Source organism: Haemorhous mexicanus, chromosome 25 (genome assembly GCF_027477595.1).
Source record: "Haemorhous mexicanus isolate bHaeMex1 chromosome 25, bHaeMex1.pri, whole genome shotgun sequence".
NCBI lineage: Eukaryota > Metazoa > Chordata > Aves > Passeriformes > Fringillidae > Haemorhous > Haemorhous mexicanus.
In genome coordinates this window covers 2,766,439-2,791,244 of record NC_082365.1, presented here as the reverse complement: position 1 = coordinate 2,791,244, position 24,806 = coordinate 2,766,439, and the positions used below count along the sequence as shown (strand labels likewise).

Here is a 24,806-nt window from a genome sequence, read left to right as displayed (position 1 = left end):
AGGTCCCATTAGTAATTGAGATTTCCAGGAAAGGAAAATGACTCACGGAGGAGCCGGGCGGGGGTAAACAGGCCCTGCTGCTGCTTTATCGGTGCTCCCACTCCGCCGAGGTGGAATTACAGCTCAATCTCGCTGCCTTTGTTTTCCCCGCCGCTGGAATGGTGGCGGTTAATGATTCACCAGGCAGCTCCTCCAGCTCCGCACGCGGAGCTTTTCCCCGCATCGTTCCCGCTGGGAATGGGCAGGGAGAGGTTGTGGCTTCATCCCAGTGACTCCCGACTGATGGGGAACATCCAGTGCCTCCTTTTCCCGGCTCGCAGGGAGGGCAGAGGGGGCTGGGAGCTGCCTCCCCTTCCCTGGGCGTCCCGCGGAGAGCCGCGCTCACCCCGCGCTCTGCTTGCAGGTGACGCCGTTCCCGGAGCCCTACAGGGACACCCTGCACCCCTACAAGATCAGCGAGCAGGACACTGATGTAAGAGCCAGTCCTGTCCCCTCTCTGTGTCCCCTGTCCCCGCAGGCCTGTCACGTTGTGCCCCTCAAGGATCAATCCTCCCTTGAGTTTTGGTCTTGCCCCATCTCCCAGTTGGTCCCATGTCACCCCAAAGTCCCTGTAATGACAGCAGGAGTTTGGAAACCTCCCCAGTGCCATAAATCCCATAAATCCCATCAGTCCTGGCTGCCTCCCAGTGGGATTCTCACCCTCTCCCCCCTTTTTTTCCCCCCTGGCACAGAAGCTGCTGGGGAAGCTCTGCGAGCAGAACAAGGTGCTGCGGGAGCAGGAGAGGCTGGTGCAGCAGCTCCGCGCTGAGAAGGTACCTGGTGGCACCTCAGGTGGCCACATGGGGACCTGGTGGTGGCACCTGCGTGGTGAGGAAGTGATGTCAGCATGGGAGGGCTTGGGTTGAACCTGGACATCCAGGTGTGAGTGTCCCCTGCCACCTTTAACTTGGACACTCAGGTGTGTGTGTCCCCTGTCACCCTAAACCTGGACATCCAGGTGTGAGTGTCCCCTGTCACCTTTAACTTGGACACTCTGGTGTGTGTGTCCCCTGCACCCCTGAACCTGTATATTCAGGTGTTTGTGTGTCCCCTGTCACCCTAAACCTGGACATCCAGGTGTGAGTGTCCCCTGCCACCTTTAACTTGGACATCCAGGTGTGTGTGTCCCCTGTCACCTTTAACTTGGACACTCAGGTGTGTGTGTCCCCTGTCACCCTAAACCTGGACATCCAGGTGGGAGTGTCCCCTGCCACCTTTAACTTGGACATCCAGATGTGTGTGTTCCCTGTCACCTTTAACTTGGACACTCAGGTGTGTGTGTCCCCTGCCACCTTTAACTTGGACATCCAGATGTGTGTGTCCCCTGTCACCTTTAACTTTGACACTCAGGTGTGTGTGTCCCCTGTCACCCTGAACCTGGACATCCAGGTGTGTCTGTGTCCCCTGCCACCCTTGAACCAGGTCAGAGTGTCCCCTGCCAGCCCTGGCTTGAAGGAACATTAAAAACCTCTCATCCCACCCCTGGGCCACTATCCCAGGTTCTCCAGCCTGGCTTTGGACGCTTCCAGGGATGTGGCAGCCACAGCTTGGGGACATTTCTGAGCTGGGGGCAGCTCCTGGTGTGCTATTGAGCAGCCAGGACCTCATGGCTCCGCCTGTCCCCACAGGAGAGCCTGGAGAGTGCCCTGATGGGGACACACCAGGAGCTGGAGATGTTTGGCAGCCAGCCCGCCTACCCGGAGAAGCTGCTGCACAAGAAGGAATCGCTGCAGAACCAGCTCATCAACATCCGCGTGGAGCTGTCCCAGGCCAGCACGGTACCCGGCGGGATTCAGGTCCCTTTTGTCCCTTTTGTCCCTTCTCTGGCAGGGAATTCCCCTTGGCTGCCTGGGGACCAAAGTCCCTCACTGGGGACAAAGTGAATTTGGCACCCCCCAGGTGCCGCCTCAGGTCCTGGTTCTGTCTCTGCTGTGCCCCGGCCACCTCAGAGCTTGTCCCCTCAGCTGCCACCCCCTCCCCAGCTCGGGGGGCTGCGCTGGGTGCCCAAGACCCCCCTGATCCCCCCCCGTCCCCTCAGGCCCTGGCAAACAGCACGGCCGAGTACGAGAGCCTGGAGAGCGAGGTGTCCACCCTGCACGATGACCTCTGGGAGCAGCTGAACCTGGACATCCAGGTGAGAGGGTCACCTGTCACCCCTGAACCTGGACACCCAGGTGGGAGGGTCACCTGTCACTCCTGTACCTGGACATCCAGGTGGGAGGGTCACCTGTCACCCCTGAACCTGGACACCCAAGTGGGAGGGTCACCTGTCACTCCTGTACCTGGACATCCAGGTGGGAGGGTCACCTGTCACCCCTGATCCTGGACATCCAAGTGGGAGGGTCACCTGTCACCCCTGATCCTGGACACCCAGGTGGGAGGGTCACCTGTCACCCCTGATCCTGGACATCCAGGTGAGAGGGTCACCTGTCACCCCTGAACCTGGACATCCAGGTGGGAGGGTCACCTGTCACCCCTGTACCTGGACATCCAGGTGGGAGGGTCACCTGTCACCCTGAACCTGGACATCCAGGTGTGAGTGTACCCTGCCACCCCAACATGGACACCCATGTCCCCTGCCCCCCCTGGGGTCCCCATGAAGATGAAACCCCCCCGTCCCTCCCCACGGGTTCTCCATGCCCAGCCCTCACGTCCAGCTTTGGCCCCTGTGCCCACCTGGGTGCCATCCAGGGGGGCAGCCCAGCGTCCCCGCAGCCCTGGTGGGTTCCGGGCAGCAGATCCAGGGATTCCAGCAGGACAAAACCCTGGCTGTGGCAGTTCAGCCCCGGTCAGCTCCTGGGGCTGGGTCTGGGGCCAGGCTCTGCCCGGTTTGGGGGTGGCACCGGTGCCCCCGGGAGCCCTCCGAGCGCTGCCTCTCCCCCGTCCAGAACGAGATGCTCAACCGGCAGATCCAGAGGGAGATCTGGCGGATCCAGGACGTGATGGAGGGGCTGAGGAAGAACAACCCCTCCCGAGGCACCGACACGGCCAAGCACAGAGGTGAGGGGGGCTGGCCCTGCGGGGGGTGTCCCCGATGGGCTCCTGCTCAATTATTATCTTATAATTATCTTTAATTATCTTTAATTATCTCGTTCCTCTGCAGTGGCCCTGGGCCCCTCGGGCACGTACAGCTCCAACAGCCCTGCCAGCCCCCTGAGCTCTGCCAGCCTTACCAGCCCCCTGAGCCCCTTCTCCCTCATCTCCGGCTCCCAGGGATCGCCCACCAAGCCCGGTCCTGGCGAGGTCAGTGACCCTGAGTGTCCCCTCTTTGTCACCAGAGGGGATGGTGGCCTGCTGGGCACGGGCACAGAGCTGCCTCCCCTCGTGGCTCTGCCTGGGGGCACTGTTTTGGTGACATGGATGGGTGCTGGTGTCACCTGTGACTTTGGGGTCCGTGGTCCTTGCAGGGCTGTGTGTCTGGAGGGATGGGGGCAGCTCCTGGTGCCACCACGGCCGCTCTGAGTGCCCTCACCCAGGGCTGGTGCCACCTTCACGCACAGCACATTCATTTAGGGCAGAATCTGGGGACTCCCCAACCCCTCCTGGCTGCACAGAGGTGACACCAGCGCCCCCAAGAGCTGCCAAGAACCCTTCACTCGGACAGCCCCAAGCCCTGCCTGGCCTTGGGGACAAGCAGCAGGATGTGTCACTCGGAGAGGGACCCTCCCAGAGCCACTCCCTCTCCTCCATCCCTTCCTCCAGGACGCTCCCGCCGTGTTTCTCTCTCTTTTCTAACTCTCTCTTCCTTCTCTGCTCTCACGCCTCCCGCTCTGCCCGCCCCAGGAACCGGGCCCGCCTCGACCTCCCCTCCCCAAGTCCTACGTGCCCCTGGAGTCTCCTCCGGCCGTTCCTCCGCTCCCCAGCGAGAGCCGCCTCTGGCCCTACCCCGCCTCCCCTTCCTGGCACCAAGGAGAGGCCAAGCGGGGACAGGTACCGAACCCTGCCGTCCCCTTCCTCCTCCTCCTCCTCCTCCTCCTCGTGGCAGGGAAGGCGCTGGGATGAGGCAGGAGCCGGAGCCGCCCGCCCCGAATCTGCAGGGACAGCGTGGAGGTGGCACTTGGCGTGGGGACAGCTCTGCGTCCTACCCCGCCACACCCCTGGTGTCCCCAGCAGGTCGCCACGCCCTGTGCGCGCTCAGGACATGGATTGTCCCCTCCTCCTCGTCCTCCTCCTCCTCCTGGGGAGGTTGTCCCTGGTTGTCCCCTCTGCTTTGCTCTGCCTCTCTCACTGTCCTTGTCGCCGAGCCCCCAGCTCCGGGGCAAAGGTGGATTTGGGAGCTCCTGGTGACACCTCGGCTGTGTGTGGGGACAGAGGTGACACGACTGTCCTCACAGCCAGGGGTGGGGATGTGTGACCGTGGAAAAGCAGTGGCTGTGCCGAGCTGGGGAGGGGCACGGTGCCAGCGCAGGTGGCACAGTGGTGGCTGTGTCATCCAGGGGTGTCAGGGTGAATTGAGGGGACACACTGGGCTGCTGGGCCTGTTGTCACACCCCTCTGTCACCCCAGCAGTTCTCATGGGGTGCAAGAGGGGAAGGACCCCAAAAATGTCCCTTTGCTGGCTCTCCTGCCCCTGTGTGACCCCACGGGCACGGGGAGCCCAGCACAGAGCCAGGATGTCCCTGTCCCCAGCTCCTGGAGGCTGGGGAGGGATTGTCACCCTGTCCTTCATTGTGGGGACAGCGGTGGGTGCCCAGCCCTGACAGGATGGGACACAGCAGGGACAGGAGCAGAGCCCCCTCAGCTCCTCTCCCCACAATTTCGGGGTGCTCTGGTCCCACCTGGCCACTGTCCGTGTGTCCATGGAGCATGACAATGGTCTGGCTGTCACCAGAAGAGCAGCTGGAGTGACAATGCTGTCTGTGTGTCCCTGGTCTGTCACCCCAAGAGCAGCAGGTGTCCCCTGTCCATGTGTCCATGGTCTGTCTGTCTCCCCAAGAGCAGTGGGTGTCCCCTGTGTGTCCCTGGTCTGTCACCCCAAGAGCAGCAGATGTCCCCTGTGTGTCCCTTGTCTGTCACCCCAAGAACAGCGGGTCTCCCCTGTGTGTCCCTTGTCAGTCACCCCAAGAGCAGTGGGTGTCCCCTGTGTGTCCCTGGTCTGTCACCCCAAGAGCAGTGGGTGTCCCCTGTGTGTCCTTTGTCTGTCACCCCAAGAGAGGCAGGTGCCCTGTCCGTTTGTCCCTAATCTGTCACCCCAAGAGCAGTAGGTGTCCCCTGTGTGTCCCTTGTCTGTCTCCCCAAGAGCAGCGGGTGTCCCCTGTGTGTCCCTTGTCAGTCACCCCAAGAGCAACGGGTGTCCCCTGTGTGTCCCTTGTCTGTCACCCCAAGAGCAGCAGGTGTCCCCAGGCAGAGCGTGGCCCCCAGGCAGGACCGGGGCTCACTGGGGACCTTTTCCCCCCTGCACAGCCCAGACCAGGCTTGGAGCAGAGCAGGAAGGAGCCCCCCCAGCCCAGCCCGCCCGGCCCCGCCCCCGAGGGGCTCCCGCAGACCCGCCCGGAGCACGACGGCGACAAACAAGCGGCTCTCAACAAGGGTACGGCCCTGGGGACACCCGGAGGTGACACTGGGACCCTGCCCCGGGTCCCCGAGGGCTCATCCCGTTGTCGTGGTGTCCCCGCAGTGGGAATCGTCCCCCCCAGGACCAAGTCTCCGGCGGAGGAGGAGGCGGTGCCCAGGAGGAACGGCCTGGCCAACGGGCTCAGCTCGCGGGTACGGCTGGGCTGGGGGCGCTGGGTGAGCCGAGGGGGGCCCTGCTGCAGCCTGGGGACAGGAGTGTGGCTCCATGTGTCACCATCCAACTCCTGGAGACCCCCAGGGTGAACTCAGCGCCTTTCCCGCTGCTGGGAGTGACATCCCAGGAACGACATTCCCGGAGTGACATCCCGGGAGTCACAGACACCCCAGCGGCTCACGGCAGAGAGGGGTGGCACTGGGAGGATGTGACCGGCCACCAGTGGGTGACCGTGAGGCTGCACTCGTCCCCAGGAGAGACCCAAGAGCGCCGTGTTCGCCACCGAGACCAAGGTGAAGATGAGCGTGGAGGAGCAGATCGACCGCATGAAGCGCCACCAGAGCGGCTCCATGAAGGAGAAGCGGCGCAGCCTGCAGCTCCCCGGCCCGCAGCCGCTCCCGGGCCCCCAGCCCGACCCCCCCGGCACCAAAACCCCCTCCTCCTACAAGGTGGTGAGTCCCTGAGCCCGGCGGAGCGAGCGGCGGGGACACCGCGGGGTGGCGCAGGCGACAAGGCGCCACCCCGTGGGGACGCTGAGCGGGACGCGGTCCCCGGCAGGTGCGGCGGCACCGCAGCATCCACGAGGTGGACATCTCGGACCTGGAGGCCGCGCTGCGCTCTGACGAGCCCGGCAAGGTGTACGAGACGCCGCAGGAGGAGATCGCCCGGCTGAGGAAGATGGAGCTGGAGCCGCAGCACTACGACGTGGACATCAACAAGGAGGTGAGCACGGGATGTCCCCGAGCGTCCCCAGGGTGGCAGCAGCCTGGAGCAGTGTCTGGGTGGCAGTTGGGGGTCAGCAGTGGGGGCTGGAGTCCCCAGTGTCCGGGCACCTCCTCACCTGGTCCCTCTGTCCCCAGCTGTCCACGCCGGACAAAGTCCTGATCCCCGAGCGCTACGTGGAGCTGGAGCCAGAATCGCCCCTCAGCCCCGAGGAGATGAAGGAGAAGCAGAAAAAGGTGGAAAGGATCAAGACTCTCATTGCCAAATCCAGGTGAGGCTGCAGTGCCCATGCCAGCCATGCCAGGGGTCATCCTGGGGGGCACTGACCACCCCCACCTGCATCCCTTCCCTGAGCATCCTGGGGGCACTGACCCCCTGGGCATCCTGGGGGGCACTGACCACCCACCTGCACCCCTTCTCTGGGCATCCTGAGGGGCACTGACCACCCACCTCCACCCCTTCCCTGAGCAGAGCTGACCACCCATCTCCACCCCTTCCCTGGCCATTCCAAGACCACCCACCCACCTCCACCCCTTCCCCACCCATCCCAGGGGGACCCTACCAGTCCTCTCCCATCCCATCCCGGGGGTCCTGGCAGGGCTGCTGACGCCAGGTGCCATTCCCAGCCTGCAGAACGTCATCCCCCTGGGCGAGGGGGAGGTGGACACCCCCCAGGACCCTGAGGTGCAGCTGCAGGAGCAGGAGAAGAGGATCGAGATCTCCTGTGCCCTGGCTGCCGAGGCCTCGCGCCGCGGCCGGATGCTCTCGGGTGAGGAACGGGGCCTTGGAGGGTCAGACCCTGCAGATCCCTGGCAGAGCGAGGTGCCAGGAGGGCAGGGGGGTGAGGGCAGGTGTGGATTTGGCAGCACGGTGGGCAGGAGAGGGGGACAGGTGATGCCAACAGCTCCTGGGCCTGCCTGCCACACCTAGGGCTGCCCACCTGGGGTGGAGGAGCTGTTCCAGCTGGGCACAGCTTCCAGCACGAGGGTGGGAGTGCCTGCCTGGGTGGCATGAGGTGGCATGAGGTGGCTGAGCAAGCACGGTGGCACCCCGTGCCCAGGGAACTGTGGTGTCACCCCGTGCCAGAGGGATTGTGGTGGCACAGGGTGGCACCTTGTGGCCGTGCATGGTGGCGCTTCATGCTGGGGGGGGGGGGGATTGTGGTGGCACGCTGTGCCCAGGTGAGCATGGTGACATCCTGTACCTGGCTGAGCGCGGTGCCACACCGTGCCCGGGTGCCCGCGGTGCCACGCCATGCCTTGTCCATGAGGAGCCCTGCCGGGAGCTCACGTGTGCGTGCTGTGCCCAGCTGTCCCTCTCTGTCCTTCCTGCCAGCTGTGACTGCCCTGCCAGCTGTGGCTGCTTGTCCTGCCAGCTGTGGCTCCTCCCTGCCAGCTGTGGCTCTGCCCTGCCCAACCATGGCTGTTTGTCCTTCCCAGCTGTGGCTGCTTGTCCTGCCAGCTGTGACTCTGCCCTGCCAGCTGTGATTGTGCCCAACCCGCACTTGCTTCCCCCCTTTCCTTTCTCTTTCCTCCCTGCCCCTGCCCTCCGCGCTGTCCCCTCCGCGCTGTCCCCTCTGCTGTCCCCTCCACGCTGTCCCCTCTGCTGTCCCCTCCGCGCTGTCCCCTCCGCGCTGTCCCCTCCACTGTCCCCTCCCCTCTCCCGCGTCCTTCACCCCGCTCTCCCGTTTCTCGTTTCCAGCTCAGTGCGCTACCCCCAGCCCTCCCACCTCCCCAGCCTCCCCGACTCCACCGACCAACCCCCTCTCGTCCGAGCCGCCCCGGGCCGACAGCAGCCACCTCATGCGGGTGTGAGCCTGTGACGTAAGCACCTCTTCTCTCTGACGTCATCCCCTCCATCCCCTCGCTGCCACGTCAGCCCCGGCTCCTCCATGGACCGTGTACCCCCCCAAAGCTGAGCCCCCAAGGCCAAAGGGGGAAAAGGGGGGGCTCAGCATGAGAACCGGGGGGTCCCAGCCTCCCCCGGCTCCTTGGAGCCAAATCCCGGCTGCATTTCCCATGGGGGGTGGGCACGGGGTGGAGCCCCCCCGGCTCAGCCCCTCTGTCCTGTCCCCCACCCCAGCTCAAGCCCTGGCTGCTGCCGGCACCATCAAGTTCCACGGGGCCACGTTTTAGTCCCCTCCTGAGGTGACACCGAACCTCTCGCCACCGTCCTCAGTTCTCCCGGACCCCCTTCCCTCCCTCCGGCGGCGACACCAGCGGGAGAGGCGGCACCGACGGGAGCCCCATCCCAAGGAGACGGGCGGGGGCTGGGATTGTCCCCAAGGAGCCCCCAGGGCTGTCAGTGGCCACAGGGACAGCCCCGGACAGCTGTGACAACGGCCACCGGGACACAGCTGTGACAGCAGCCATAGGGACATACCTCTACAGCTGTGACAGTGGCCACAGGGACACAGCTGTGACAGTGGCCACAGGGACACAGCTGTGACAGCGGCCACAGGGACACAGCTGTGACAGTGGCCACAGGGACACAGCTGTGACAGCGGCCATAGGGACACACCTCTACAGCTGTGACAGCGGCCACAAGGACACAGCTGTGACAGCGGCCATAGGGACACACCTGTACAGCTGTGACAGTGGCCACAGGGGCACACCCAGACAGCTGTGACAGTGGCCACCTGCCCTGCGGTGAGCACAGGACTCCTGGGATGGCCCCCAAGGTCTGTGAAGGGGCTCTTGGGGTGGGGACCCACCTGTCCCCACCATGGATGGTGCTGCCACCTCCCAGCAGACCTGGATGCTCCCCCTCGGCTCCTCGGGCACCGTTTCCCCTCTGTGAGCTCTGACCCCGATTTTGGAACCTGTCTGTGTCACCACTGGTGGCTCAGCTGGAGGAAGAGGGGACAGGACGGATGGAGGTGGCATTGGGGGACACGGAGGTGCCCAGGGCGCTCCCAGGGCTCTCCAAGCATGGAGCAGGAGCTCTGGGCAGGGATGGGGCAGAGCAGGGAATTGGAGTGCCAGGTGGGATAACGGAGCTGTGGGATCGGCAGGGACCCCCTCTGGAGGGTGGGGACAGTGCTGAGGAGGGGTTTGGGGACAGAGGTGTCACCTGGGGGCCCGCTGTCACCCTCCAAAAATCCCTTCCCGTGGCTCTCCAGCCCCTTCCAGCGGTTCGGATTTCCTGTAGCAAATTCCCCCTTTTCTTTATTACCCTGGAGGGTGGGGAAGAAGCAGAATCCCTGGAAGGATGCGAGCATGGCACGGGCCAGGAGCTGGATCCCAGATCCCAAATCTCCAACCCCAAATCCAATCCATCCCTCCTGGCCTGATCCCAAACCCCCCAGGACCTCCCTGCATCCCGATCCCAACTTAGCAATACTTGTAGGATCCCTGGAGCCCTAAACCCCCTCCCCAGCCTCCCTCAGCCCCTTTAGCTCATAAAGCTGGCCCTTTATTTTGCTATTTACATGCCTTAATATATGTTTGATGGAAATTCTACATTTATAATATATATCTATATTTGGTTTTCCTCTTCTTTTCCCGGGAAAAAGCTCGTGCCGAGCTCTCTCTTCTCCACAGGATTTGTTGGCGCCGCCAACAAAAATGGAAAGATTCTTTGCCAGTTTATCAGAGGGGGAAGGAAATGAAAAACAAAACAAAACAAAAAAAAAAAGACCAAAAAAAGAAGAAGAAAAAAAAAAAGGAAAAAAACCTATTTAAAAAATATATCTATTTTTTCTGCTTTTATTAAAAGCAAATTTATTTAAAATAAAATATACAGAGACTGTAAGTTTGAAGAGAGGATGAGTTTATTTCCCTGTGTCCCCACTTGGGTCACTGGGGCAGACCCCCCCTTACTCTGGGGACACCTTGGGGACATCCTGGGGTGGCTGTGGGGCAGCAATTCCCCTCTCCAGGACCCAAAGCTCCCACCCTGCCCTTCCCAAAGCCACCAGCTGCTGTCCCCAAAGCATGACCCGGCCGCGATTTTATTTTATTTTATTTAAAAAGAAAACCCAATAATAAAAAAAAAGGAAACCAAACCTTAATCAATTAATTTTATTTTGGTTATTATTTTTCATAAACACTTCATAAAGCAGTGACTTGTTAACCCGGAAAGGATTTGCATCGGGAGGAAAGAAATAAATAAATCTATTTATGCATTCGGAGAGGGTGGGACGGGAGGGCTCTGGATTTCTGGGATATTTTCCTAGCGGTAGAGAAATAAAAATATCTATGAAACAACGACCTCTTCCTGTCTTTTTTCCCCGGGGGTGGGCTCGGATGTGGATTTCAGTGTTGGGTTGGAGAAGCAGGGGCTGACGGGGCTCCCAAGGCAGCTGCTCCTCCCTCTCCCTGGTTTTTGGGATTTGTTTTCCCACTAGGTTGGGTTTGGTGCTTGTGGAGGTGCTGTCCCCGAAACTGGGACATGAAGCCACCACGTCCCCCTGGAGCCACCATGTCCCTGCTGGAGCCACCATGACCCCCTTGAGCCACTATGTCCCCCCCGGAGCCACCATGAGCCCTGGAGCCACCGTGTCCCTTCTGGAGCCACCTTGTCCCTCCTGGAGCCACCATGACCTCTGGAGTCACCATGTCCCCCTCAAGCCACCATGTCCCTTCTGGAGCTACTATGTCTCCCTGGAGCCACCTTGTCCCCCCTGGAGCCACCATGACCCCCAGAGTCACCATGTTCCTTCTGGAGCCACCAAGACCCCTGGAGCCACCATGTCCCTTCTGGAGCCACCATGTCCCCCTTGAGCCACATTGTCTCTCCTGGAGCCACCATGACCTCTGGAGCCACCTTGTCTCCCCTGGAGCCACCATGTCCCTTCTGGAGCCACCATGTCCCCCCTGGAGCCACCTTGTCCCTTCTAGAGTCACTGTGTCCCTTTTGGAGCCACCATGACCCCCCTGGAGTCACCATGTCCCCCTCAAGCCACCATGTCTCCTCCCTGGAGCCACCTTGCCCCCCCTGGAGCCACCATGACCCCCAGAGTCACCATGTCCCTTCTGGAGCCACCAAGACCCCTGGAGCCACCTTGTCTCTCCTGAAGCCACCATGACCCCTGGAGCCACCATGTCCCCCTCAAGCCACCGTGTCCCCCTCAAACCACCATGACCCCCAGAGCCACCATGTCCCCATCAAGCCACCGTGTCCCCCCTGGAGCCACCCTGACCCCCAGAGCCACCATGTCCCTACTGGAGCCACCATGACCTCTGGAGCCACCATGACCCCCAGAGTCACCATGTCCCTGCTGGAGCCACCGTGTCCCCCTCAAGCCACCATGTCCCCCCTGGAGCCACCATGATGCCCAGAGCCACCATGACCCCTGGAGCCACCGTGTCACCGGAGGTGGCACTGTGGGCGTTCCCGGGCCGTTAATGATTCCCAGGATGACGTGGGGACTAAAGGGCTTTTCCAAGGGTCACTCTGCAAGCGGGGCCACCCTCGCCCGGCCTCGCCCAGCCCCGTCACCGCCGAGATGGTGTCCCTGAGCGACTGCCAGCGTAAGCAGGCATGGGGTGGTCGTGTCCCAGCTGGAATTCCTGTCCCAGCTGGAATTTGGGATCCGGGAGCTCCGTGGGGACCTTTGGCAGATCCCAGTCCCCGGCTGGGATCCCCCTGGATGGGGTGGCTGGGGCAGGGAGGGGTGAGATGGAAAAGGGGATGGGCTGGGGGTGGGGGTGGGGAGATTCTCCAGGATCATCCAGGGATCATCTCCAGCTTTTCCTGGAGGGAAAGGGGAAAGGGAAAGGCTGGGCAGGGATTTCCCGTGGGGTTTTCCTTTGTGGTTCCTGATTTATCCGGTGCCCTTGGGGGTTTCTGGGGCAACAACGGCCTCCTCCAGGCCTGGCCTGGGTGCAAAGGCTGGTGCTGAGATTTGGGGGAAAACCCAAAGGGTATTTTTGGGAAGGAGCAGGACAGGGAGGTGCTGGGACCCAGGTGTGGAGCCTTTGCCTCTGCTCACCCGTTTTCCACAGGGATCGGAGTGGGCCTGGTCGGCTTCGGCCTCTTCTTCCTCCTCTTTGGGATCCTCCTGTACTTCGACTCGGTGCTCCTGGCTTTTGGGAACGTGAGTAGGGCCGGCCTGGGGGTCCCCACAGAGGGATCAAGAAGTGGCCCTGACCCTCTCCCCTCCCTCCTCCCAGCTCCTCTTCCTCTCTGGCTTGGTCTTCATCATCGGCTTCCGGAGGACCTTCACCTTCTTCTTCCAGCGGCCCAAGCTGAAGGGCACCAGCTTCTTCTTCGGGGGGCTCATCGTGGTCCTCATGCGGTGGCCGATCCTGGGCATGCTGCTGGAGGCCTACGGCTTCGTCTCCCTCTTCAGGTGAGGGGTGGGATCCTCGGGATGGGATCCTGGGCATGGGATCCTGGGCATGGGATCCTGGGCATGGGATCCCTGGGTTGAGATCCCGGGCATGGGATCCCTGAGATGGGATCACTGGGATGGGATCCCTGAGATGGGATCCTGGGCATGGGATCCCTGGGATGAGATCCTTGGGATGAGATCCCTGGGATGGGATCCTCAGGACAGGATCCTTGGGATGTCATCCCTGGGATGATCCCTTGGGATGAGATCCCTGGGATGGGATCCTTGGGATGGGATCCTGGGGATGAGGTCCTGGGGATGAGATCCCTGGGATGGGATCCTCAGGACAGGATCCTTGGGATGTCATCCCTGGGATGATCCCTTGGGATGAGATCCCTGGGATGGGATCCTTGGGATGAGATCCTGGGGATGAGATCACTGGGATGGGATCCTGGGCATGGGATCCCTGGGATAAGATCCTGGGAATGAGGTCCCTGAGATGGGATCCTCAAGACAGGATCCTTGGGATGGCATCCCTGGGATGATCCCTTGGGATGAGATCCCTGGGATGGGATCCTTGGGATGGGATCCTCAGATGAGATCCTGGGGATGGGATCCTTGGGATGACCCCTCGGGATGGGATCCTCAGGATGGGATCCTCAGGATGAGATCCTCGGGTTGAGATTCTCAGCACGGGATCCTCGGGATGGAGCCTGGGCTTGGCGGATGCTCCCCAGAGCTCAGCGGATCTTTTGTGTCCACACAGGAGCTTCTTCCCGGTGGCTTTCGGGTTTTTGGGCTCGCTGGCAAACATCCCCCTGCTGAGCCAGGTGAGAGGGGGCTGGGGACCCCTCGGGGTGGGCAGTCCCCGGCTGGGATCCGTCCCCACGGATGGGATTGCACAGGAAATGTCACCGTGGTGTCCCCAGAGCTGCCCAGGTGGATTTTCCTGCTAATCCTGGTCTGTCCCTGTTGCAGCTCCTGCAGAAAATGGGGGACAGCGGCTCCATGGTGTGACCTGGCCAGTTCTGGGCCGAGTGGCTGTGATGGGACAGGGTGAGAGAGCCCCAGGTCTGGCTGTGCCCAAGAGCTGGTGACTCTTTTGTCCCCCAGGACCCTCAGTGCTGGCCAGAGCCACCCCCCAGCAGGGACAGTGTCCCCTCACTGTCCCACAGAGCTCCTGAGCCAGTCTCCGGGCTCCAAGGGCTGTACCAGGCTGGATTCTGGAATTCTTGCTGTTATTTAATTCTTTTCTGTGAAAGATTTAATTTAATAAAAAAATATCTGACAGTGAGCTCAGACTCGGCTCCTTTCCATGGGCTCAGGGCTTGTCCCAGCACTGGCACCTCCCGATGTCCCCAGGAGGCATCGTGGCCGTGGCTAGAGGTGGCACAGGGACCTTCCCATGGCTGAGGGTGGCACTGGGACATTCCCATGGCTGAGGGTGGCACTGGGACATTCCCATGGCTGGAAATGACACAGGGACATTTCATGGCTGTTCCTGGAGGTAGCACAGGGACCTTCATGTGGCTGGAAGTGGCACAGGAAACGTCCCTTGGTCACAGCTGGAGATGGCACAGGGGACATTCCCATGGCTGGGGGCATCTTCCAGAGCTTTTTTCCTTGGAACCAACCTTAGCCCAAGGCTGCTTTTACTGCCTAGGATTTTCCCGGGAATGTTTCCCCCCCCCAGCTCTGTAAATCCTCTCTCTGGCAGGGTTTTGGTTTCAAGCACCAGCTCCGGGTTTGCCCTGACGTCAATCCCCGAATTCCCCCGGTGCTGGTGCCATCCAGAGCCTCCCCTAAGCCCTCCCCAAAAGTTGTTTTTACTCCAGAATTTTTCAGTCACCCGGAATGAGAATCCTCACAACCCTCGTGTGCTTTCAGCAGCAGCAAAATCCTGGATTAGAAAAGTGTGGGAAATGCCAGGGAAGAGCAGAAATTCACCTCCTTTTTTCCGTGCTGCTGCAAAAACATCCCTCAGGAAATCAAAGCTGTTCGGCCAAACTTCCCAACGATTTTGTTTGGAGCGGAAAGAGCTAAAAAATCTGGATTTTATTTTAAGGAAAGCACCCACACAGCCTGGCAGGAGAGAAGAAGGAATTTATCCATGGGGAGGGCAGCTGTTCCTTTCTGGGAAACGTTTTCCTTCCGTTCTCCCTGAAAAACAGGCAGGAAAATTCCCTGCTATTTCCAGAGGAGATGCTCCTGATGGGATCCAAACCCCGGGATTTTGGAGCAAGGTTCCCCACATGGATCCAGTGAGGGATTCCTGCCTTTTCCAGATGCCCTGGAACCTCCTGTGCTTGAAAATTCCACTTAAGAGACATTTTGGGGCTGCATGGGAAGAGTTCGGGATCTTCCCTGTGGATCTGAAGGGCTGGGAGTGAACCCACCGCTGTCCCAGAGCTGCCTGATGTCCCTGTCCCCTTTCCCTCCCGTGTCCCTGTCCCTCTGACCCCTCAAAAACCACTTTTCCAGGTTTTTTAAGCCTTTTCCATCACAGCAGAGGGGATTGGGAAATTCCTTGGGGGTGGTTTTCCCAGCCCTAGGAAAGTGTCCCATGCTGGGGACATCCCAGAGCCCTGGAGCTGGCACAGCCACCCCAGTGGCCACCCCAGAGCAGCAGCCCTTGGCTCTCTGATGGGTTTGGGGAAGTTGCTTTTCCCCATTTTCCCTCCCTTTCCCATCCAAGGGGGTTTTGGCGCCACCCCAACTCCAGGGAAGGGTTGTGCCCCTCTGGTTCCCCCATCCCCCTGCCCTTCCCAGCTCATCCCACCCTGGATCCCCCACAGGAGACGGGTCCAGCTGGGACAAAGCCATGCCCAGAACACCCCAAATCCTCAGGGATCCCACAGATGTGGCTGCCCTGGATCAGAAGGGGCTGGAAATTCGCATCCCCACTAATGAGGATCCCGTTTCCTTTGAAGTCCTGCTGCACCCGCGGCTTTTCCTGTGGGGAACGGAGCTTGGCAGAGCCCGCGGGATGCCCGGGCAGGGATTTACAGCCGCGGGCTCCCTGCCAGACCCTCTCAGGTCGCTGCAGCTCCTGACCCCGCTCCCTCCCCGCAACCTGCGCCGGCCACGAGGCTCCCCGGAGTGACGCAGGGACGCGGGTCCTGCGTGGGAAAAGACGTCAGGGATGGGGCAGAGCCCCGTGGGGCTGAGCCCTGGGGGCTGCCGGGGTCAGCAGTGCCAAAATCCCGCAGGGAATGAGGCGGTAAAGCTCCAGTTTTGGGGGAAAGTTGTTTGGAGTTTGTGTGGTGTGCCTTGGACTGGGGTGACAGCAGTGCCCTGAGCAAATCCCATAAATGGGGGGTGATTGTGGGGCTTGGGTGGGGTGGGGGGAAAATGTGTCCTTGGGGCTCATCCAAGAGCAAATCCCATAAACGGGAGGGGATTCTGGGGCTGGGGGTGAATGTGTCCTCGGGGTTCATCCGAGAACATTTTTATTGCCTTTGGGGTCATTTCCCACTGAGATTCCTGATGTCAGGAGACCCTGGGAGCCGTGGGGATGATGCAGCACCCCCACCCTGGGCTGGGCACTGCCAGGGGGGCACAGCAGCCTGGAGGGGGGCCGGGGTGCAGCTGGAAGCTCCTGAGGGTTTTGAGCAGCCTCTCCCATCCCAAACACCAGGATCTGAGCAGCTGGGATGAGTTTGGTCGTTCTCTGCTCCGAGCTCCAGGCCTGGTTTAACGGAGCTGGGGCTGGGGGGGGTCCCCAGAGCATGCCCCAAAAGGGCAGAGGGGGCTGGGGGGTCCTCACTCGGTGTCTCCATGGCCAACAGGGCTGAGTGACCTTTGCCATTCCCTTGGGGAAAATCCCATCTGCAGCTGGAGTCTGGGGACATCTCCTTGGCCGGGATGTCACCCAGACCTGTGCCACCCCCCAGCAGCTCTCCCAGGTGGCACCAGCAGGGATTTGGGCCCTTCACTCTGTGCTGGAGAGTGGAGGAATTTGGGAGCAATTAACCCCAAGGAATGTGGGACCCATCTCCCAGATATCCACAGCTCCCCTTGGCACATTTCGGGCACAGGGGGCATCCTGGCCCTGCCACCCTCCATGGGGACTGTCCCAGCCCCCTGCCTGGTGCTCTCCATGGCATCCCCACCCTGCTGGCATTATCCATGATGCATGCCATTCCCAGTCTGATGGGCATTATCCATGGCATTCCCAGCCTGCCCAGTGCCCTCCATGCCATTCCCAGCCTTCCCAGTTTGATCCATGCCATTCCCAGCCTGCCCAGTGCCCTCCATGCCATTCCCAGTCTGCCCAGTTTGATCCATGCCATTCCCAGTCTGCCCAGTAACTTCCATGCCATTTCCAGTGCCCTCCATGCCATTCCCAGCCTGCCCAGTGCCCTCCATGCCATTCCCAGCCTGCCCAGTTTGATCCATGCAATTCCCAGTCTGCCCAGTGCCATCCATGCTATTCCCAGCCTGCCCAGTGCCCTCCATGCCATTCCCAGCCTGCCCAGTGCCCTCCATGCCATTCCCAGCCTGCCCAGTTTGATCCATGCCATTCCCAGCCTGCGCAGTAACCTCCATGCCATTTCCAGTGCCCTCCATGCCATTCCCAGTCTGCCCAGTAACCTCCATGCCATTTCCAGTGCCCTCCACGCCATTCCCAGTCTGCCCAGTGCCCTCCACGCCATTCCCAGTCTGCCCAGTTTGATCCATGCCATTCCCAGTCTGCCCAGTTTGATCCATGCCATTCCCAGTCTGCCCAGTGCCCTCCATGCCATTCCCAGCCCTGCCCCTGCCAGGGGAGGAGAATCCCTCAGGGATGGAGGATCCCGGGCTATAAAAGCTTCCTCCCCTCCGGGAAGGGACAAGGGACGGGACGGAGCCGCCGGCAGGGAGGGGACAGCGGGGGACACGATGGCGGTGGCACCCAGCAGGAGGCTGCAGCGCTGCCTGCTGCTCCTGGCCGTCACCTGGGGCGCCACTTTTGTCCCCTCGCCAGCCCAGGCTTTGCAGAGGTAGCCGGAGCTCGTGTGGCCCTCACGGGGTTGTCTCCCCTTTTATTCCCGGGGTCTGCTGAGGAGGGTGAGGGGCTTCGCTGCTTCATCCCCTTCCTCCTCCTCCTCCCCTGCTCCTCCTCACTCCTCTTCCTCCAGCACCGCCTGCTCACCGCGGGACTCCACGAGCCCTGCGGTCTTTCCTAACTTAAACAATTTGGGAGCACCCCGAATCCCAAAAAACGGAGTTTGGGGCCGGCCTCAGGGTCTGGGGGTGTCCCCAACCCACCTGGGGGTCCCCACCCTGCGGTGGGAGCGGGATGCACCGGGGGAGCGGCGGAGAGCTGCTGCCATCTAGAGCCACCGGGCTGGAGCTCCCGAGGCCGGGAATGCCGCTGGAAGCTGCCGGGAGGGGCTGGGGGGGATCCCCCGGTGCCCCCCAGCTCTGCGCTGCCCCCCCAGGATCGCCCTGCGGAGGATGCCCTCCATCCGCCAGACGCTGCAGGAGATGGGGGTGAAGGTGCGGGAGGTGTTCCCGGAGCTGCGCCGGGCCACGCGCGGAGGAGGGGACGGTCCCCGCAACGGGACAGCTCCCACGCTGCTCACCAACTACCTGGATGTGAGTGCGGCCCTGCCCGTGGGGGGGGGTTTGTCACCGCGATGTCCCCCGGCTGGGCTCGGTGTGAGCTCAGGGCTGCTCCCCGTCCCCCCCAGACCCAATATTTCGGCGAGATCAGCATCGGGACCCCCGCGCAGACCTTCAAGGTGGTCTTTGACACGGGCTCGGCCAACCTGTGGGTGCCATCCTACAAGTGCTCCCCACTCTACAGCGCCTGTGGTGAGTAGGGGGGACCCGGCCGGGGCTGGGGGTGACCCCCCAAAACCTCAGCGACCCCCAGAGCTGCTCAGAGGGGGTTGGGGGCTCTCGTTTCTGATGGATTTTTTCAATGGGGGGGGGTCTCTCTGTCCAGACCCCTGGCATTGAGGTGGGATGGGTCGATTACCCACCTCCCTCAGGGGGTTTTGGGGGGGACAGAGATGTTCTGTGCCCCTCTGGGATGTCCCTTCTCCCTGTCCCCAGTGTCCCACAGCCGCTACGACTCCTCCAAGTCGCGCACCTACATCGCCAACGGCACCGGCTTCGCCATCCGCTACGGCACCGGCAGCGTCAAAGGCGTCCTCAGCCAGGACATCGTCATGGTGAGCCCTGGAACCCTGAGAGCCCCAAATCCACCCACCTGGAACCCACAGAACCCCTAAAATCCACACACCTGGGACCCACAGAGCCCCCAAATCCACTCACCTGGAATGTACAGAGCCCCCAAATCCACACACCTGGAATGTACAGAGCCCCCAAATCCACACACCTGGAACCCACAGAACCCCCAAAATCCACACACCTGGGACCCACAGAGCCCCCAAATCCACTCACCTGGGATCCATGGAGCCCCCAAATCCACTCACCTGGAATGTACAGAGCCCCCAAATCCACACACCTGGAACCCACAGAACCCCCAAAATCCACACACCTGGGACCCACAGAGCCCCCAAATCCACTCACCTGGGACCAACAGAGCCCCAAATCCACACACCTGGAATGTACAGAGCCCCCAAATCCACACACCTGGAACCCACAAAATCACTAAAATCCACTCACCTGGGACCCACAGAGCCCCCAAATCCACACACCTGGGACCCACAGAGCCCCCAAATCCACACACCTGGGACCTACAGAGCCCCCAAAATTCACACACCTGGGACCCATGGAGCCCCCAAATCCACACACCTGGGATCCATGGAGCCCCCAAATCCACACACCTGGGACCTACAGAGCCCCCAAAATTCACACACCTGGGACCTACAGAGCCCCCAAAATTCACACACCTGGGACCTACAGAGCCCCTAAATCCACACACCTGGAACCTACAGAACCCCTAAAATCCACACACCTGGGATCCACAGAACCCCTAAAATCCACGCATCTGGAATGTACAGAGCCCCCAAATCCACACACCTGGGACCTACAGAGCCCCCAAAATTCACACACCTGGGACCCATGGAGCCCCCAAATCCACACACCTGGGATCCATGGAGCCCCCAAATCCACACACCTGGGACCTACAGAGCCCCCAAAATTCACACACCCGGGACCCACAGAGACCCCAAATCCACTCACCTGGAATGTACAGAGCCCCCAAATCCACACACCTGGGACCTACAGAGCCCCCAAATCCACACACCTAGGACCCAGAGAATCCCCAAATTCCATACACCTAAAATCCATAGAGTCCCCAAAACCCACAGAACCCCCAAATTCCACACACTTGGGATCCACAGAATCCCCAAAATCCACACACCTGGAACCTACAGAATCTCTGAATTCCACACACCTGAAATCCCCTAAACCCACACACCTAAACCCCACAGAATCCCCCTAAATCCACACACCCAGAGCCGCTGGCTCAGCCAGGACACGTGTGGGGTTTTTTTGGGGGGGTTTCAGCCCTCCCAGCACCCCACAAATCCCCCCGTGCCCTCCCGCAGGTGTCGGACATCCCGATCATCCAGGTGTTCGCCGAGGCCACGGCTCTGCCCGCCTTCCCCTTCATCTTCGCCAGGTTTGACGGCGTGCTGGGCATGGGCTACCCCAGCCAGGCCATCGACGGCATCACGCCCGTCTTCGACCGCATCCTGGCGCAGCAGATCCTCCAGGAGGACGCGTTCTCCGTCTACTACAGCCGGTGGGGCTGAGGGACACCGGGACAGCCCCAAAACGGGGGCGGGTTTGGGGGGTCACGGGCACGGCAGGGAGGGGGATGGGGATGGGGATGGGATGGGATGGGATGGGATGGGATGGGATGGGATGGGATGGGATGGGATGGGATGGGATGGGATGGGATGGGATGGGATGGGATGGGATGGGATGGGATGGGGTGGGGTGGGGTGGGATGGGATGGGATGGGATGGGATGGGATGGGGTGGGATGGACGGAAGGGGTGGAGGATCCTGGAGGAGATGGGAGGGATGGAATGGAGGATCCTGGAGGAGATGGAAGGGAAGGAGGGAAGGAGATGGACAACCCTGGTGATCATGGGAGGGATGGAATGGAGGATTCTGGAGGAGATGGGGTGGGATGGCATGGAGGATCCCAGGGGGAGATAGAATGGGAGGGTGGGAAGGAGATGGAGGATCATGAAGGAGATGGGAGGGAAGGAATGGAGAATCTTGGAGGAGATGGACTGGAAGGGTGGGAAGGAGACTGGGGATCCTGGAGGAGATGGGGTGGGATGGAAGGAATGGAGGAGCCTGAAAGAAACGGGGATGGAGGGAGATGGGGGATCCTGGTGGAGATGGGGACAGAAGGAATGGAGGATCCTGGAGGAGATGGGATGGAGATGGAGAATCCTGGAGGACAGGAGGAGGGATGGAGTAGAGGATCCTGGAGGAGATGGGGAGGGAGGGAATGGAGGATTGTGGAGGAAATAGGGTGGGAGGGAATGGAGGATCCCCCAGGTCTCGGGGTGTCACCTGTGTCCCCTGGGCTCCCTGGGGACACAGGTGCCTCATGGAGCATCCCTCTCTTTGCAGAGCTTCCAGGTAAGAAGACCCAAAGCACGAGCGCCCTTGAGGCCACCCGCTGCCAGCCCCTGTGTCCCCCCGTGTCCCCCGGTGTCCCCTGGTCCCTCTGCCAGCCCCAGGACGTCCTGCCCAGGTTCTGCCCCTCCTCAGGGGCCACCACACCCACCTGGAGCCTGTGTCACCTCGCAGTCCCCAGCTGCTGACCGGGCCAGCAGAGCCTCGTGGCTGTGGGATTTTTGGGAAAAGGGGAATCGATCCCTCCGGGCTGGGATTTTTGGGGAAAGGGGAATCGCTCCTGTAGGGCTGGGATTTTTGGGAAAAGAAAAATCAATCCCTGCCTGGGTGGGATTTTTGGGAAAGGGGAATTGCTCCTTGATGGGATGAGATTTTTGGGGAAAAGGGAATCGCTCCCTCTGGGCTGGGATTTTTGGGAAAAGGGGTATTGCTCCTTGCTGGGATGGGATTTTTGGGAAAAGGGGAATCCCTCCCGCTGTGTTTGGCACAGGAATGCTCCCCTGAATCCCGGCGGGGAAATCATCCTGGGAGGCAGCGACCCGGCCTATTACACCGGCGACTTCCACTACCTGAACGTCAGCAGGAGCGGCTTCTGGCAGATCCGCATGAAGGGGTGAGGGCGGGGACAGCCCTGCATGGCCCGGGAATCCCAAATCCCGGGATGATTTAGGCGGGAAAGGCTTTTGGGATCATCGAACCCAGTATTAGCCCAGCCCTGGCAGGTCCAGACTGCATCCCGAGGCTCTGTGAGGGTGGGATTTTGGGGATTTCAGGGATTTTTTCCGTCGGTGTTTTCCCCCCGTCTGGAGAGGAGCAGGGTGAGCTCCTCCAGCTCCTCCAAGCTCAGCAAGGAGCCAGGAGCAGCTGGGAATGCAGAGGGGGTGGCACCGTGGGCTGAGATTCCGCTCGGGAGCTGCAGTTGGAAGAGTTTAAGCCCCGTCAGTCCTCCTGAAACAATCCTGCTTTGTTTAACCAAAAAAAAACACTCCAAAAACAAACCCAAAAAAATCAGCCCTGCAAAGGATGGAGCTCAGATCCCACGCTGGAAAAGCTGGGAGCAGCACGTGCCTGGCTGGGGATGGATGTGACATTCCTGGCGTCACCAGGGATTGGGTATGACACTCTTAGGAGCACCCTTGGTGTCACCAGGGACGTTTGGGGTGGATGTGTCACTCCCAGGGAGTCACCACAGGAGATCTGGGATGGAAGTGACACTCCTGGGATCACCCTTGGTGTCACCAGGGGATGTTTGGGTGGGATCTGACACTCTTGGGAGCACTCTGGGTGTCACCAGGGATGTTTGGGTTGGATGTGTCACTCCCAGGGTGTCACCACAGGAGATTTGGGATGGAAGTGACACTCCTGGGAGCACCCTTGGTGTCACCTGGGGACATTTGGGATGGAAGTGGCACTCCTGAGAGCACCCTTGGTGTCACCAGGGGACATTTGGGATGGAAGTGACACTCCTGAGAGCACCCTTGGTGTCACCAGGGGATATTTGGGATGGATGTGACATTCCCAGGAGTACCCTGGGTGCCACCAGGGGACACTCAGGGCCACCCCTCCCACTCCAGGGTGTCTGTAGGGGCTGAGATCCTGTTCTGCAGGGAAGGCTGCTCGGTGGCCGTGGACACCGGGGCCTCCTACATCACCGGCCCCGCCGGCCCCGTGTCCGTGCTCATGAAAGCCATCGGGGCCACCGAGGTGGCCGAGGGAGAGGTGAGTGACAGCCAGCCCCTGTCCGTGTCCCCCTGGCTGCCCGGCCCTGTCCCAGAGCTGTCCCCTCCCCTGCAGTACGTGGTGGACTGCGAGCAGGTGCCTCAGCTGCCCAACATCTCCTTCCACCTGGGAGGGAAGGTTTATGGCCTCAGCGGCCCGGCCTACGTGCTGCGGGTGAGTGTCCAAAATCAGCCACAATCAGCCCCAAAACGATGCTCCTTGTCTGCCTTAAACCTTTCTGTTGGTTGGAGGTGCCCACCTGAGCCAGGGAGAGCTGTCCCTGCGTCCTTGGGTGGTTTGGGGGGGATTTGGGGTCAGCAGGGATGGTTTTTGCTGGGATTTGGATGTCAGGAAAGGCTTTGCACCCTGGAAGGGCAGGAAGTGGTCACCAAGAGCTCACAGTGGCAAATCCACACTTTCCCTGTGGTCAGCACGAGTGGAGCTGCAGATCACCAATGTTTGTGTCTGTCCACACTCTGAGGAGCTGCTCCAGGACAGAGCCCAGCCTAAATCAAACCGAAATCTGGGGAATTTGGGATGGCCAGCTCCTCCTGGGCAGCAGGGACCCACCAGCAGGAGGCCGAGGCTGCTGCTGCTCCCCAGCTCACCCGGAATTCCCACGGGAAGGTGGTGCCACCCCTGTGCCAAGGGCCACCCCCCTGCCGTGGGAGCCCTGCTGTGGCTCGGTGCTGCCCCGGAGCTGCCGCCCGGCCCTTGGCACGGGGACCATCCCACCCTGATCCAACCAGTCCTGCAGGGCTTCCTGCAGCTGCTGCTGCCACTGCTGTCCCTGCCCCGGGCTCTGTCCCCCGGGGGGATCCTCTCCACAGCGCTCAGCACCTCGGGGGGCTCTGCCGAACCCAAAGCACCGCAGGGAGGTCACCCCCGGGCACAGGGTGGGATTTTTGGGGCTGGCTGTGCAGGGGAAGGAGCCGGTCCCGATGATCCTCGTTCAGGATATTCCATGATCCCCGAGGAAGGAGCACCGTGGCCGAGCAGGGGGTGTGGAGCTGGGGCACGGTGACACCGGGACCTTCCCCCTGTCCCCTCCATCACCCCGCGGGTCTCCTTCCCGCAGCAATCCCAGTACGGCGAGGATGTCTGCGTGGTGGCTTTCTCCGGGCTGGACATCCCCCCTCCGGCCGGTCCCCTCTGGATCCTGGGTGCCACCTTCATCGGTCACTACTACACCAAATTCGACCGGCGCCACAACCGCATCGGCTTCGCCACCGCCCGCTGAGGGCCGGGGGGCCGCGGGGGCCGGGCTGGGTGTGGGGAACCAGCCCGGAGGCTGCAGGAGCCGCGGGAAGCAGCGAGAGAACAGCAGCTCCCTTCCAGCTCTGCCACCTCCTCTCCAAAGCTCGCTGCTCCCGCTCCCAAACCCCCGCGCTATTCCCGGGAGCCGAGCCTGGAGCGGGGCTGCGAATCCCAGCGGGATCCTGCGGCCGGAGCGGCCCCTCCGGGCGCTTTTAGGGCGATGTGCGATGGCAGGAGCAGCGCACGGGGACTTGCTGCTGAGAGACACTCTGGGACTGTTCGCGTTGTTCCTAAATTGGGGGCAATAATCGGTGTTTAAGGATGGTTTTAGCCGGTGTCAGCCCTGCCCCTCTTTGTGAGTTTTATATTAAACGATTTAAAGCACCAGGAGGATGAGAGGAGCGCTGGTCTTGCAGAGGGGGGGATCAGACATTTTTATTTAGGGAACTGGGCCACAAATGTCCCTGTGCCAGGAGCCACCTCTTCATTTGTGCCCCTTCCACCCCAT

General features: G+C 61.3%; 3 protein-coding genes across 8 annotated transcripts in view; all 3 read left to right on the top strand.

Annotated features, from left to right (window-relative positions):
* Positions 1-10,698, top strand: part of PLEKHA6 (pleckstrin homology domain containing A6) — a 51,305-nt gene extending 40,607 nt beyond the window's left edge. For 4 of the 6 annotated variants that reach the window (XM_059867438.1, XM_059867437.1, XM_059867439.1 and 1 more), the window contains 15 exons: positions 404-472; positions 732-812; positions 1,668-1,817; positions 2,078-2,173; positions 2,928-3,039; positions 3,143-3,282; positions 3,823-3,969; positions 5,443-5,569; positions 5,657-5,745; positions 6,022-6,219; positions 6,326-6,490; positions 6,628-6,761; positions 7,117-7,259; positions 8,192-8,313; positions 8,573-10,698. In XM_059867438.1, the coding sequence (XP_059723421.1) occupies positions 404-472; positions 732-812; positions 1,668-1,817; positions 2,078-2,173; positions 2,928-3,039; positions 3,143-3,282; positions 3,823-3,969; positions 5,443-5,569; positions 5,657-5,745; positions 6,022-6,219; positions 6,326-6,490; positions 6,628-6,761; positions 7,117-7,259; positions 8,192-8,304 (1,764 nt within the window). In that variant the 3' untranslated portion in view covers positions 8,305-8,313; positions 8,573-10,698. The remainder of the gene's footprint in view (positions 1-403; positions 473-731; positions 813-1,667; positions 1,818-2,077; positions 2,174-2,927; positions 3,040-3,142; positions 3,283-3,822; positions 3,970-5,442; positions 5,570-5,656; positions 5,746-6,021; positions 6,220-6,325; positions 6,491-6,627; positions 6,762-7,116; positions 7,260-8,191; positions 8,314-8,572) is intronic. The other 2 variants (XM_059867442.1, XM_059867441.1) reach the window with 1 other exon arrangement.
* Positions 10,699-11,895: 1,197 nt separating this feature from the next.
* On the top strand, positions 11,896-14,059 carry GOLT1A (golgi transport 1A). Its single transcript, XM_059867673.1, has 5 exons — positions 11,896-11,964; positions 12,439-12,530; positions 12,607-12,785; positions 13,534-13,597; positions 13,746-14,059. Exons 1-5 carry the CDS (start codon positions 11,940-11,942, stop codon positions 13,782-13,784), a joined length of 399 nt encoding a protein of 132 aa, XP_059723656.1. The 5' UTR covers positions 11,896-11,939; the 3' UTR covers positions 13,785-14,059.
* A 3,589-nt stretch (positions 14,060-17,648) lies between these two features.
* Positions 17,649-24,685, top strand: REN (renin). Its single transcript, XM_059867645.1, has 10 exons — positions 17,649-17,749; positions 18,191-18,347; positions 18,443-18,566; positions 18,810-18,928; positions 20,273-20,469; positions 21,317-21,325; positions 21,813-21,935; positions 22,897-23,041; positions 23,117-23,215; positions 24,120-24,685. Exons 1-10 carry the CDS (start codon positions 17,649-17,651, stop codon positions 24,279-24,281), a joined length of 1,236 nt encoding a protein of 411 aa, XP_059723628.1. The 3' UTR covers positions 24,282-24,685.
* The last annotated feature ends 121 nt before the right edge of the window (positions 24,686-24,806 follow it).

Excerpts from the sequence above, each read along its gene's own strand:
- GOLT1A (XM_059867673.1), top strand. The coding sequence starts at position 11,940 with ATGGTGTCCCTGAGCGACTGCCAGC. Across the intron at positions 12,531-12,606 it reads TGCTCCTGGCTTTTGGGAAC|CTCCTCTTCCTCTCTGGCTT; the intron begins GTGAGTAGGGCC and ends CCCTCCTCCCAG. Across the intron at positions 13,598-13,745 it reads ACATCCCCCTGCTGAGCCAG|CTCCTGCAGAAAATGGGGGA; the intron begins GTGAGAGGGGGC and ends TCCCTGTTGCAG.
- REN (XM_059867645.1), top strand. The coding sequence starts at position 17,649 with ATGGCGGTGGCACCCAGCAGGAGGCTGCAGCGCTGCCTGCTGCTCCTG. Across the intron at positions 18,929-20,272 it reads TCAGCCAGGACATCGTCATG|GTGTCGGACATCCCGATCAT; the intron begins GTGAGCCCTGGA and ends GCCCTCCCGCAG. Across the intron at positions 21,936-22,896 it reads TGGCAGATCCGCATGAAGGG|GGTGTCTGTAGGGGCTGAGA; the intron begins GTGAGGGCGGGG and ends CTCCCACTCCAG.